The 14,056-nt window shown below is 44.1% G+C and overlaps 1 protein-coding gene across 1 annotated transcript in view; it reads left to right on the forward strand.

Moving 5' to 3' along the window:
• slc5a2 (solute carrier family 5 member 2) overlaps nt 1-12,820 on the forward strand; it is a gene marked incomplete at its 3' end in the record, with an annotated part of 148,989 nt that extends 136,169 nt beyond the window's left edge. Inside the window, exons 14-15 of the mRNA XM_084332380.1 lie at nt 4,524-4,659; nt 12,603-12,820. Coding sequence (XP_084188506.1) covers nt 4,524-4,659; nt 12,603-12,820 — 354 coding nt within the window. The remainder of the gene's footprint in view (nt 1-4,523; nt 4,660-12,602) is intronic.
• Nucleotides 12,821-14,056: the final 1,236 nt, after the last annotated feature.

Genomic DNA, 14,056 nt, shown 5'->3' on the forward strand with positions numbered 1-14,056 from the left:
CCGTCGCTCAGGCTGGCCGCTTGCTGCGATAGAGAATGAGACATTCTCGCCCTTTATCGTCTTCAAATCTCGTCTTATTGTCCGAATTGTCATTTGGGTTTCGCTTCCCCGCAGCCCTAGCTGGGCCGCAGCGGAGGCGAGCAGCAGGGTCTTCTCTGACCCGTCATCGAGGACGGCGTAAGTGTCCAGGACTTTATTCTGGTAGCTTAGTGTCACACGCACTACTTTTAGGAGTACTCGGGCTCCACTGCTGCTGGCGGGATCGATGTACATGACGCTCGCTTTGCGGCTGGATGGTGCAGGTGAAGGGCGCCGTCTGTTACTGTCGTGAAGTATGTCCAGATGGGCTCCATCGCACTTGGTGCACCTTTTCTTTAAGCGGCATTCGGCTGCCATGTGTGAGCGCGCACAGCGAAAACAGCGCTTGTTGGACTTTATCCATTGACCTGCTTCCTCCGCGTTCAGCTTGGGGAAGGAGTCACATTGCGCTAGCCAGTGTTCTTTCTCACAGTAGGGGCACACTATCTTCCACTTCTCCGTTCTGGAGGGGGTACTGTGGCTCCTGCTGCTCGGTACTGACTCCGATTGGTGCATCACAGTCACCGATCTTCTTCCATCATTTAGTCGTCTGGTTCCTTCTCTGGAGCCAGGGGTGCTCCGTCCGAATGTATCTAGCCGTAGGCTGCTGACTTCTCTCGCCAGGAAGTCTGCTAGATCGAGGAGGTTCGGTTCGGGGCCATTCGGGTCTCTGTGGTCCCTCTGCCGCCTAAAGCGCTCCTGACGAGCGGGCGGCAGCTTCTCCAGGATCCTTTCCACATTTGAGTTGGCGTAAAGTTCATACTTCCCCTTCTCTCTTTGCGCTCCCAACATCCCTACCAGGGACTGCACTCTGATGGACAGGTCGTCCAGTGCTCGATTGTCTATTGCTGGGGGTAAGCGGTCGATGTGTCGGATCTCCTGGATCACGTAATCCCATATGCGCCCATACCTCTGGTCCAATGCTACCAGTGCTGCTGTGTATGGGGTGGTGGAAGTCGCGTAGGCGAGCGCTATATTATGTGCGCGGGGCACCTTTAAGTGCTGCAGTAGGATGGCGTATTTGTGGCGTTCATCCAATACATCCACCAACATGGTCTCCAGACACATGCGGAGTTCTGTATACTGGGCCCGGTTCTCTTGGGTGAAGTCGGGTACCATAGGCGTGCCAATGTATGACGCTGACTGTGGATACATCGGCGAGCGTTGGGGGAGAGGCCTCCTAGGCGAGTCTCCTCCCGCTCCTTGGTATGGGCTGGTACCGGCAGTGTACCATGGCCCGCTTGTCCAGGTGCTGTTCCTCGGTGCGGGTCGTGCGTCGTGCTCACCCGTGTATAGAGTCGGGGGTCTGTAGCGCAGCTCCGCGGGAGTATAGCCTGGGCTGTACCGGACCTCCTGGTCCGGTAGAGTACTGTGCTGTCTTCGGGCGCGGTTCTCCTCCTCTTCCTCTTCGCCTTCAGTTAGGTCATCCAGTGCTTGTAGTCTCTGGTTTAGCCTCTCCACAGGATATGCTGCTCCTTCCCGGTTGCTAGGTCTCGCTTGGACCGGTGGGGGGAGGTGGTCTGTGGGGGGTATAGACCTCGTCTGTTGGTCAAGTTCAGGGTTGTTTACTCGGCTAGGGGATGCCGCCCTGGAGGTGTGTCTAGACGAGTTCCTGGAGCCTCTGGCGGAGGAAGAGGGTGTTGTCCGTCTGATCAGCTGTTCTATTAGTTGCGCTTGCTGTCTGTCGCGCTCTGCGTCCCGTAGAGCACCAGCAGCTGCTCGCTGGCTGTCTGCTCGGTCTCGGGTCACATTCTCTTCCATCTGAATGCGTCTTATTTCCAGGCGTATGTGCTCTTCTTCGCTCCGTTGCTGTATCTGCAATCGATCGCGTTCACCCTGGAGTCTATCGCGTTCAGTAGAGGCTTTCAGGCTGACGAGGAATGCCTGCTGTAGGGTCCTCTCTGCCTCGCTGGGAGAAGGCGGTTGTATAGGGGAGCCTTCCCTCGGGGTACTCCTTGCGGAGCCTTGGAGCTCTATCTCCACGGTGCTCTCCCCGTCTTCTTCCGTGCCGAGTTCTCTCTCGGTAGCGTTGTATTCCTCCCGGGACTCATCGGGGACTACTTCTTCAGTACTGGCGGGGTGTGAAGTCATGTCTGGTTCCCACTGGTCCCCACCGTGAACTTGGTCAGTTACATTAGAGCCCGTAGGGGCCTCTATGGTCGGGGTAGTCTGGGCGTTGGGGTTAGACATACTTTTACTTTCTAGTTTTACCGCGTTTACTGTTAGTAGAAGACTAGGTTGTTGACTGACAGCGTAAGCCTCTAAGTACTGAGGGAGCCGTCGTTCGCGCTGCGGGCGTTGGTTAGGAGGATCGTTTCGTGGAGTGTTCATAATAGGCCATTTCAATATTAATAACACTATATTAATATTACACTGATTACCATCCGGCTCGAAGGACCAATTGTAACTGAGGGGTACAATTCCCTGACTGTATTACTAGATATGATACTTACTACCACTACCTTTGTACTTAATATTCGGCCACCCAGTACACGGCATAAATATATTATCATGAACACTCTCACGTAGATGAAACGGATCCAACACAAATGTACGAATTAGAAATAGGTCTTTATTCTCCTACACAGCGATGGTGTGTAGAATAAACACTTAATCACTTAATTACATTTATGAATTGAAATAGTATGCACTTTTATGGCAAGGAGTATTCGTCGGTATATCAATAGATAATGTCCAATCTCTGAAGGCGCAGGTGGTAAATATACGACCTGGAATAGTTAAGGAATAACAGCAATGATACTTTAATGATTATAGGCTGGATACACTAGAGGGGGTTAATCCGGTCGCTTGTAAGCCGACAGGAGTAGGAGGGGGGGGGGGGGGGTAGAATCCAGCTGCCTCGTCCGGCCAAGGGTATCCCAGGAGAACCCACTGTAGTGACGTTCAATGCGCCGGCGATCCTTGGACCACAGATGAAAGCAGGTGGACTCTTTGTGGGCCGGCTCTCTCCGGTCCACGGGGGAGAGATGTGGAGAGACCTCGTCTTGCAGAGCGTCTCCTCACCTCGCGTCCTCTCCAGGGGGGGGGGGGGTTCCAACACACGGTAGTGTCGGGGGTCTTTATCCATAGAATAATCAAAGTATCCAAAGCATAATCCGTGCCTGGGAAGGCGGGCTGTCGTCGGTAGAATAATCCGGTATACAGGTCCACTCGCTCGTCGGCTCTGGGGCTCCTCGGGTGCAGCTTCACATAGGGTCAACCACCCTGGGTAAGCAGCCAGTTCTCTGCCCGAAACGATGGGGTACTGACTACGGTAGTATTCTCACCGCACAAAGCACTATATATTAACAGACTATTATTAGCTTAATAGACTACGTCCAACTCGACGATATAGTGCCAAATATGACTATTCAAATATTAATATACACGATGTCTCAATACCGATGGTAGGCGAACTTGGCCTTACTCCCACACGTGGTATCGCGGGGAGGCTTTACGTCTGTGACTCTATTGGAGGGTAAGAAACTGGACTGAAAAGAAAGTCCTACTTTAGTAGCGCAGTATATATACGCACTATGAACAAATAGTCCCATTAGTGGTGCGGTAGCCAAATTCCTACGCGGAACTAGGACTTGTTCGTACATGTCGAGCGGTACGTTTGAACTGGGTCTGAGGGGTATGGCAGCCTGGCACCAAGGTCTCGACCAATAGTAGAATGGAGACTATTATGGGATGTTCAGTAGGCTAGAATGGATATTCAATGCATATTGTACAAGGAATATACAAGGGATATCAGGGAATATTAGAGAATATACAAATACAATTAAATATATATATATAAATAAATATATATATTCGGTTTAATCTGGCCCTTCACAACAGACACTTAACACACTTTATATTTATTGGTAAAGAATTTGCACTACAACTCATACCTCATTACACCTTACTGTAAATTGTACCTAAATTGTACCTCATCCCATTTCTGCATTGTACTGTATATTGTATTGTAACTCAGTTACTTTTCTACTCTGCATTGTATATATTGAACACTTTTGTCTACGTACTTGACTTCTATTTTATACTTATTATACTTATTTTATACTTATCTATTTTTATCTAGCACAATCTCTGGCGCAAAACAGAAAGAAGCATTTTATATAAAAGTATTCTGTACTTTTGTATGACAACTAATAAAGAAACTTGAACTTGAATTTGAAGTACAATCCAAAAGTGGTATCATGGCGATACATAACTTTTACTATGGCAGTACCATAGTAAAACTGAAATTACCATCAAACTATACTTTTTCACAAGAGTGTGTTCTGACTGGTGTGTGTGTGTGTGTGTGTGTGTGTGTGTGTGTGTGTGTGTGTGTGTGTGTGTGTGTGTGTGTGTGTGTGTGTGTCCGTGCACATGTACAATATAACTGTATAGTGAGTGAGTGATGGAATTCAGAGATCGCTCTCTCTCTCTTCTCTCAGCTCTATCGCCTGGTATTCAGTCTGCGCCACTCCAAGGAGGAGAGGGAGGACTTGGACTGGAAGGAGGAGGAGAGAGGGAGGATAGCGCGCAGAGAGGCGGAGGAGAAGAAGAGAGAGAAAGCTGAGAGCAACCCAGGTGTGTGTGTGTGTGTGTGTGAGAGAGAGAGAGAGAGAGAGAGAGAGAGAGAGAGCTGTCACAGTCAAACAGATGGAGAGGCACACATATAGACACATTTCTCAATCCTCTTTAAGAAATGGAAGAATCTGGAGCAGTCAATGGCCCTATTCCACACAATGTGATTATGAATGTATTTCTTTGCATATCCCTCTGAGATGCACATACATGTAGGCATTTCACCAGAGGGGACAGAGGACAAAGTCTGCCATTTGTGGTGCTCCTAGAGCAGGTAGGGTGTCTCTCTACAAAATCAGACAGAAGCTACTAACCCTACTAGTACCCTCAGTACCTACACAATGACAGCAGCTACTAACCCTACTACCCTCCGTACCTACACAATCAGACAGAAGCTACTAACCCTACTACCCTCAGTACCTACACAATCAGACAGAAGGGGGACAGTGCATATCCAGGAAAGATGGAGTGGTATTGCTTTCTGTTGAGATATGGAAACGAGATATGGGGAGGGTGCCTTGATGCGCACGTGCCCATGGTGGACATTACCTGTACTGGAGGTGTGGTGGCCCAGGAGCACGCAGCTCTGTGTGCATCATCACCAAGCCACCTGCATAAACTATAGATTTATATGGAAACCGTTACTTATCCTTTGTGTCTGTTGTTATTTGTGTGGGTTCAACTCAGGGGCGTATCTAGACCAAGCACTATACTGGGGCACAGGGGGGCACCAAGGTATGTGAATTTTTTTTGTGCCGCTTTTGCCCGGTTTTTGGGCGAAAATGGGCAGATTTTGTAACTATTTTATTTTTAACTTTATTTCGGTTTTAGGGTTAGGGTTAGGTTAGATGCATCCATCTGTATGGAGAATGGGAGGGGTTTGTCTGATGTTAAGGCCTTGAGAACATCACCCACTGCATTTGGAGCAAGGACCAGAGCCTCTGCCTTTGTTCTTCCTAAAGTCATTTTCTTCACTATTTTGGAATCATGTAGAATCTTTTGATTGAGCTTGTTTTTTTTAAAGAAAAAATTTATCATTTAGATGCCTTTATTTCATATTCGACGCAGACGGTAGGCTATATATAGCACATTTTGTTTGGTTTTCAGTTTTCAATCTATAATAAGTTAACAGAAAAAATAAGTACACAACCACATTATTTCAACCTAATAAAACTATGTTTATTGTCATTGTTTTAAGAACACAAGGTGACTTGGTAATACTCACATTTTGAGTAAAAAGAATCCCACTGGTCACAATGGTGACTGTTACAAAGGATCAGATTAAACCGAATATATATATTTATTGATTGATATATATTGCATAATATTTGTATATCGTTTGATATCCCTTGTATATTCCTTGTACATATACACGGAATATCCCTTTAGCCTAGTACAGACCATAATATTTCATTCTCCTATTGGACAGCGGTCCACAGGCGCCAAGGCCATGCCTCCAAAGTCAGGTTCAAAGTCACCGCCGGGGACATGCCTGGACATGAACGGTATTGCGCAAGGATATGAGACAGGAATAAAGCTGGTACTAGTTTATTCATCTAAGCGTATAAATACGGTGCAGGTGAATACAGAAACTTAGTCTTAGAGAGTTACCCAATAAGTTGAAGCCTCACCCACGATACGACGTGCGGTGAAGTATGGCCTGTTTGGCCCCAAATAGAGCATTGAGACCGCGTGCGAATTAATAACTGAAGTGTCAGAGTTTAACGCTGTACCGTCGAATTCGACCTATTCTATTAAGTCAGTAATAGTCTATTTGTGTATAGTGTATCGTGCGGCTAAAGTTCTACAGTGACCAGCATCACCAACGTTTCCTCGTATCAGCTAGAGTGCTTATCCAGGCTGGGCTGCTTATCACGGCGCTTTCACCCGAGGAGCCCTAGACGAGGACCATGTGGACATGTACACTGGATTATCTACCCGACGACTGCATAGCCCTTTTCGGCTGGATTATATTTGCTTTTGGTCCTGTAATTAATGGAGCGGAGAATCGCCGACACCCACAAGTGTGTGGGATTTACCCTGTGAGGAGCCACGTCGAGTCCGTCCCTCAGAAGCCTGAGGCCGGCTAGCTTTCTTCCATGTGGAGCTACATGCTACGGAGAACAGCTGTATTCGTCTGTGGATCAAGATCTTATTGCACCGACTCCTGTACTCGGAGTCTCCTTATCATCGTTGACCCAGACTCTACTACCGACAAATCCTCTACCCTTGCTGGCTTACAACCGGGGGGACCCTTCCAGTATCTCCCGCTATATTACTAGTGTACCATAGATATAATTCCCTAAGATTCAGGTTGTATGATTATCTCCTGCGTAATATGAGAATGGACATTCGTTATTGATTTACCTACGCACATTCCTTTGCCTTATAAGCGCATTCAAAGTGAAGTAAAGTAAAGTATATTATGTACCTTTTGCTCCAATAAATACTTAAATACAACTTTGTGTAGAACCGATTCATTGTGGGGAAGTGTTCATCATTAGATATATCATGTACTGTATGGCCAGTAATTAAAGTACATAAGACGGTAGTGGTTTAATGATACCATACTTATCAATACAGTCAGGGAATTGTACCCCTCAGTTACAGTGACCGTAATAATGTTTTTGTTATAAGGCTCTGAAAATGTTACTGAATGATGTATCAATGTATTTCCAGCTAAATTGAAATAATAAAGGGTCTCAATTAAATATGTGTAGTGTCACATGACCAGAACACAGCTCAGTCGTCGCAAGGTTTAACTGAGGCTGCGTTAACATGATGGCACACCCTCCTCCAATCCCTCCACCGGAGCAAGGCCAGAGAGAGAGAGAGAGAGAGGAGAGGAGAGAGAGAGAGAGAGAGAGGAGAGAGGAGAGAGAGGAGAGGAGAGGGAGAGGGAGAGGGAGAGGGAGAGAGAGAGCGAGAGAGAGAGAGAGAGAGAGAGAGAGAGAGAGAGAGAGAGAGAGAGAGAGAGAGAGAGAGAGAGAGAGAGAGAGAGAGAGAGAGAGAGAGAGAGAGGAGAGAGGAGAGAGGAGAGAGGGAGAGAGAGAGAAAGACGTTCAAGTTAACATGCCATGTGTAGGAAAATAAACAGCTGCCGCAGCCTACCTGAGATCCCTGGCACTGTTTTGCTTACTTGGTCCCTTTAAGCTGCACACCAGAGCATCTTTTAATCCAGCTGTTTGCTGTTCTCTGATATTTTCGGACATTTCGTTGATGCGTCGCTCGACACTTCGAGCTGACATGGGGATATCTTTTATCCTTGATTTGATTGTCTCTTTGTTTGGCAAGCCTTCAACATAAGTACACACAGCACGGTCCTTCTCAGGCCCGGACTGGCCATCGGGAGCACCGGGAGTTTTCCCGTGGCCTGGCCTGCACAGATAAAAAAAAAATTATAAAAAAAAAAAAAAAAAAAAAATTATTATAATAATTTTTTTTTTTTTTTTTTTGCCACGTCATTGTTTCAGGATTTCACTGTCTGCGACAGAGTTGGAGAACTATCTGACTCTCTCCCTCACGCGGATCACACACACACACAATGGAGCCGTGCTGCCGCTTGTGATTGGTGGAGGGCCGGAGGCGGGACCAGGCGATACAACTGATTGACAGCGGAAGCGGCGAATGAAATGGCAGACGGCACTCAGATGCAGAATAACAGCCAGGCAATGAGCCAGGTAGTGAGGAACTCGGTAGAGATCAGAGAGCGAAAGTCAATTAACGTTGATGTCAAGATGGACAGTGGAAGAAAGAGAGAGGGTGGAGGAGAGAGGGATAAAACAAAGAAAAAGAAAGGCCCTTACAGGAGAGAGTGGTTAACTGTATTATAATAGTAAATAGAAAAATATGTTGTGCTCTTGCTTTTTTCTTTTTGAAGGTGGAGAGAGTAGCATTGCTAGTGCCACAACAGTTTTATTTGAGGTCCATAACAGTACATTGTACTAAGCAATTGTTGGCTCATTAGTTTGTGATTCACATGCACTAAAATTCACCAGAATGCAGGAAATTAAGTCTTTGTAACAAACAAATTCCTGTTGGGGGACCCCCAGACCCCCCGCTTAAAAAGGGCCTGATTGGGGCTATATTTCGCGCTATATCTCCCGGTATGAATTATTTCCCCAGTCCGGCCCTGGTCCTTCTGACACACAAACCCGTAGTAGTCTGTCCACAAGTGCTGGAATGGAATGCCCGAATTTCTTTTGCTTTAACTTTCTTAGCTGGCGGGGTTGCCATCATGACAGAATGCGACCGCAGCACTGTGTGATTTTACCTGTGAACTGCGCGAGGCCAGCTGACTGCTGGGATGTACCATGTATTAGCTGTCATAGGGGTGTGCAAACCAGTCAACTTACAAAAAAGAGCCTGTTGGAGGATTTGAACAAGATAAATGCGACAACAGTGCAAAATATTTCACTATAATATTTCAAAGCAATCCCAATCCATAGAACCAATCGTAATCAAGGGCACACAACAAAAAATGTGTTTATATGCGGACGATGTAATATTGTTCATGCAAAACCCCAACACCACATTGCCTCATCTGCTCAAGTTGATTGAGGACTTTGGTGATTTATCGGGATTTAAGATAAATTGGCCGAAGTCGGCTTTCCTTCCACTTAACACCCCTGCAAAAAAAGATACAACCCTCCCAGGACAGATACCGATGGTAAAACATTTCAGATGCTTGGGAGTGGAAATATTCCCTACCATAAGACAAACGGTGAAGCACAACTACACAAAAATCCAAAACAAAATCAAAGACGACCTTGATAGATGGTCAAAACTTAAAAACACAGTACAAGCACGGATATCAATAGTTAAGATGGATGTACTACCTAAAATCAACTTCTTCAGTTCAATGCTACCGTTACCCCCTCCAGAGGGTTACTGGAAAAGATTACACTCCTCCACATACAAATTTATTTGGAATAACAAACCACCACGTATAAAAAGATCCACCGCACAGAGAAATAAAGCAGATGGTGGCATGGCATTTCCAGATTTTTTCCTATATTTTAAGGCGTACACATTAAGTCCATTGACAACATGGTTTGACTCCCAAGCATTAGCATCCTGGAGAAAAATAGAAGAAAACATAGTAGCCCCACATAGACTGAAGGACATAGCATACACTAAACTACCAATCAAGCACTGTGAACGAAAATTTGGCCCCATAATTACTCATGCGATCCGGATATGGCGTGAATCACAAAAAAAAAATCCTAACCCACAAAAATGGCACAATCATACTCCCTTATTCAATAACAATGCACTCTTAATTGGAAAACGACCTATAAGATTCCCTATATGGGAAGAGCTTGCATATATTTTAACCACATTTACTGAAAGTTTCATTATACATTGTGTGTTGAGTACTGACTTTTAATAAGTTTTGTTTTGCAATAATAAAAAAAAAAAAAAAAAAAAAAAAAATTTAATCTCACCAAGTCCACATGGCTTTTTCACAAACAGTTAGAGCTATGTTTGAAGTCTCACGGTGTTCCATTAGACAGACCAATTGAACACCACAGATACCACAAATTCTTCTACGCAAGAGAGACATCGAGAGGTTTTGTTTCAGAATTTTATCATCAATTACTAACGTCCTCGTATGAAACCCTCCAACTTGACTCTGTCTGGAGGAGGGATATACCAGACCTGGAAAATGACTTTGATTGGCAAGGAGCCTGGGCAAATGTCCGACTTACATCAAGGAACCCGGATCATCAACAAATCAATCTTAACTATATTCACAGGACATACTTGACTCCTATAAGACTGTGCCGAATGGGGCTTAAACAAGATTCCAAATGCACCCAATGTACAAATGGGGACGAAGGGACATTTATGCACATGTATTGGGACTGCTCACCAGTTAAGGCATTCTGGAAAGATGTGACCCAACAAATATCAAAACTCGTATCTTGGAATATACCTGTACACCCCTCGGTATTACTATTGAATGATGTTTTTGAGTTTGCAGTGAATCCACAGCTAAAGAGATTGGTTTTATCGGGTATCACAGTAGCCAAAAAGCTGATCGCATCACGCTGGTTTCAACCGGAAAAAATTTGCCGTAAAGTTTGGTTTCTTACATATCTCGATGTAATTTACCATGAAATATCTACAGCAAGAATTCTGGGTCTCAATGAATCCAAAATGTCAATGTGGTTAGAAGTGGTGGAGAGAATAAAAGCTAGCTTATAATGGTAGTGTCTGGTTAGGTGCGAGGGATAGTGGAGGTACTTCTCAAGGTGGGGTCCGGGAGGGGGGGTTCGAGCTGAGCATATGTGTGTAGGTTTTTTTAGATAACAGGTATTAGGGGTATATCTTATATAAGACAACTAACTAAAATGTGATCTCATTGGATGTGCCCTGACAATTAATGCTTGTATATCTTATCGTGTGTTGTCATGTTTGTTTATATGTTTGTTTAAAAAATTATAAAAAAATAAAATACAAAATATTTCAAAGCGAAGTATTAACAGCAGTCCTGATCAACTGGATCACTGGGGCACAGCTGATCAACACTGGGGCACGTGCCCCAGTGATAGTGATCTAAATACGCCGACAACTCGTGAATGTTTCTCAATGTACCAAATAAATAAAACCAACAATGAATAATAATAGAGAACATGGCAAATATATAGCCTACATGAAAGGAATGGGGTGTGCTGAGAGCAGAATGTATGTGTCCATTCTATTCCACTATAGCTATATCCGCACGATTGAGTTTAGTTCTTATTTATAAATTTTTTCATTCACTGTCATTTGCAGTGTTTGTGTAGTGTTTTTATTTATTTTCAGACATCACAATGCCTCGTTGAGTCATGAGTCATGACTATAAATGTAAATCGTAATTGTTAATGATACAAATATTGTCGTATTTATTATTATTATAATTATTTAAATCTGAGGATGTCTGTAGAATCGACATGAACACAATCACCATGATTTCTCCTAAATGAAGCCCTTAAGAACACGGGTGCACACAAGTCTGTCCTACTTACAACTGCTTTTCCGCTCTCGTAAATCCTGCTCTTAGCTATGAGCGAATCCCCGAAAAGGAACTGTTCGAGAATGCCAAAATCGACCAGAGAGGTTAGTAAGGGCCCGCGTCCACCTAGCGCATATTTCTCCGTGAAACATGCTGGGAGTGCGCCCCCGGTAGAATGGGGCGGGGCGCATGCATGCGGTGACAGAGAAAAAAACGTAGATGACAGAAAGAAATCTACAGCCATGCCGCGGTTTTGCACATATTATAGCATATTTGAATAACTTTATTGTATATTAATTATATATATAGTTATTGCCTGACACCACAGTTCGCCCTTTGCTTTTTATTAGCTTTTTAGTAGTGTATTCGTGTAGTTATTATTATTAGTTTTGTCGCAAATCTCAATGGTCTGTGGGAGACAAGCTTTTTAGTAGTGTATTCGTGTAGTTATTATTATTAGTTTTGTCGCGAATCTCAATGGTCTGTGGGAGACAGCCAGACAGGCAGGCAGCTCCGGTGTCAGGTTACAAACAGAGTGGTAGATGAATGGCTGTGATTGGTTGTCTGAAAATGAGCTCCAGCGCATCGCTCTGAAAGTTGAGAAAGTTTCAACTTTCGGCCGCACAAAAAAGCTGAGAAAAGAAGCCGACGGCAGCGCACTTCCTAGAGGCGGCCGCATGCGCTCCCTCCCCATTGGAATACATTGAAAACAGATGCGTGCGGTCAGAAATATGCGCCAAGTGGACGCGGGCCCTAAGTGGAGTTACGATGAAATTTGCTCGTAACTTTTCTTGTAAGTCCGTTCGAGAATGAGGACCATTGGCTTTTGCAAACCCATGACCTTCTGGTTATTAAATGGTCTCTCTGACCACCACCCACCAGACACCCTATCACAAAACACATCTACATACATACATAGTTCTGAATCATTTCACTTTCTCTTCAGTGGCCGAGGAGAAGTCGGGCGTCTGTCGTCTGTTTGGCTGGTTCTGTGGTGTGGGCGGTAGCTCCGAGGACCCCGAGCTGACCGCATCGCAGGAAGTTCCCGAGGCGTCTAAACAGCTGCCTGATATCAGCGAGGACTCTGTGTGGAAAAATGTAGTGAATGCCAATGCTCTCATCATGATGGCTGTAGCTGTGTTTGTGTGGGGTTACTACGCCTAACAGCAGCCTGGACACCACCAAATCTTGTCCTAATGCTACTTTCCATTCAAAGTTGGATGTCGGAAATTCCTATTTGGTGGGGTCTGGCTTGGAAAAAATCTTAAAGAGTAACTAAGCCCATGGTCGTTTTGCTGCCCTAGTGGTTGATATTTACATTAGCCAAGCTAATGGTAGGTACTTGCTATCCATAGCTAAAGATTGCACAGGGAAGCCACGCCGTTATTAGACTGTGTCTTGTTTTTTCTTGGACTTTGATAGTTCCTCCAAAGAGGTACCGTCTGACATCTGACTTGAGCGGCTGTTACATTTTTCCTAGTAAGTCAGGATTTCTGACTCTCTGACAAGTCTGAAATGCAGTTTAAGACAGGGTTCCTGCCATCATGGAAAACCTGGAAAATAGAATTTAACATTTTTACTTTCCATACCTGGAAAGGTTATGTGAAATAAAAATGTATATCCAAAAGATGTTGTAATGTACCGGTAATCATAATCTTTCATTTAATAATTTTCCTCAAATCAGTTCTTCATAATCACGCTTGTCTATTAGTAAAAACTAAAGGAATAATGGCCCAAATAACACAGTTCTAGATTATATACAGTAAATCCCATAGTTGTTGCTAGCCAGATCAAGACCGGAGTTATTCAAATCAGCTTTTCTACCATGTAAAATCAATACACATACAATTACTCCACCTTTCCTATCTTTAACTAAATGTACACAATCTAATCTAATAGAACCCCTCAGACTGTTCTGAATTATTTTAAATCCAAATCAATAGGAGTGTCAATGTGATACATCAACATTAATGTTGATGTATCACATTGACACTCCTATTGATTTGGATTCAAAATCATTCAGAACAGTCTGAGGGGTTCTATTAGATTAGATTGTGTACATTTAGTTAAAGATAGGAAAGGTGGAGTAATTGTATGTGTATTGATTTTACATGGTAGAAAAGCTGATTTGAATAACTCAGGTCTTGATCTGGCTAGCAACAACTATGGGATTTACTGTATATAATCTAGAACTGTGTTATTTGGGCCATTATTCCTTTAGATTTGACTAATAGACAAGCGTGATTATGAAGAACTGATTGGAGGAAATTATTAAATAAAATTAAAGATTATGATTACATTACAACATCTTTTGGATATACATTTTTATTTCACATAACCAGGTATGGAAAGTAAAAATGTTAAATTCTATTTTCCAGGTTTTCCATGATGGCAGGAACC

This window comes from Notolepis coatsorum, assembly GCF_963971535.1.
Source record: "Notolepis coatsorum genome assembly, chromosome: 1".
Classification (NCBI taxonomy): Eukaryota; Metazoa; Chordata; class Actinopteri; order Aulopiformes; family Paralepididae; genus Notolepis; species Notolepis coatsorum.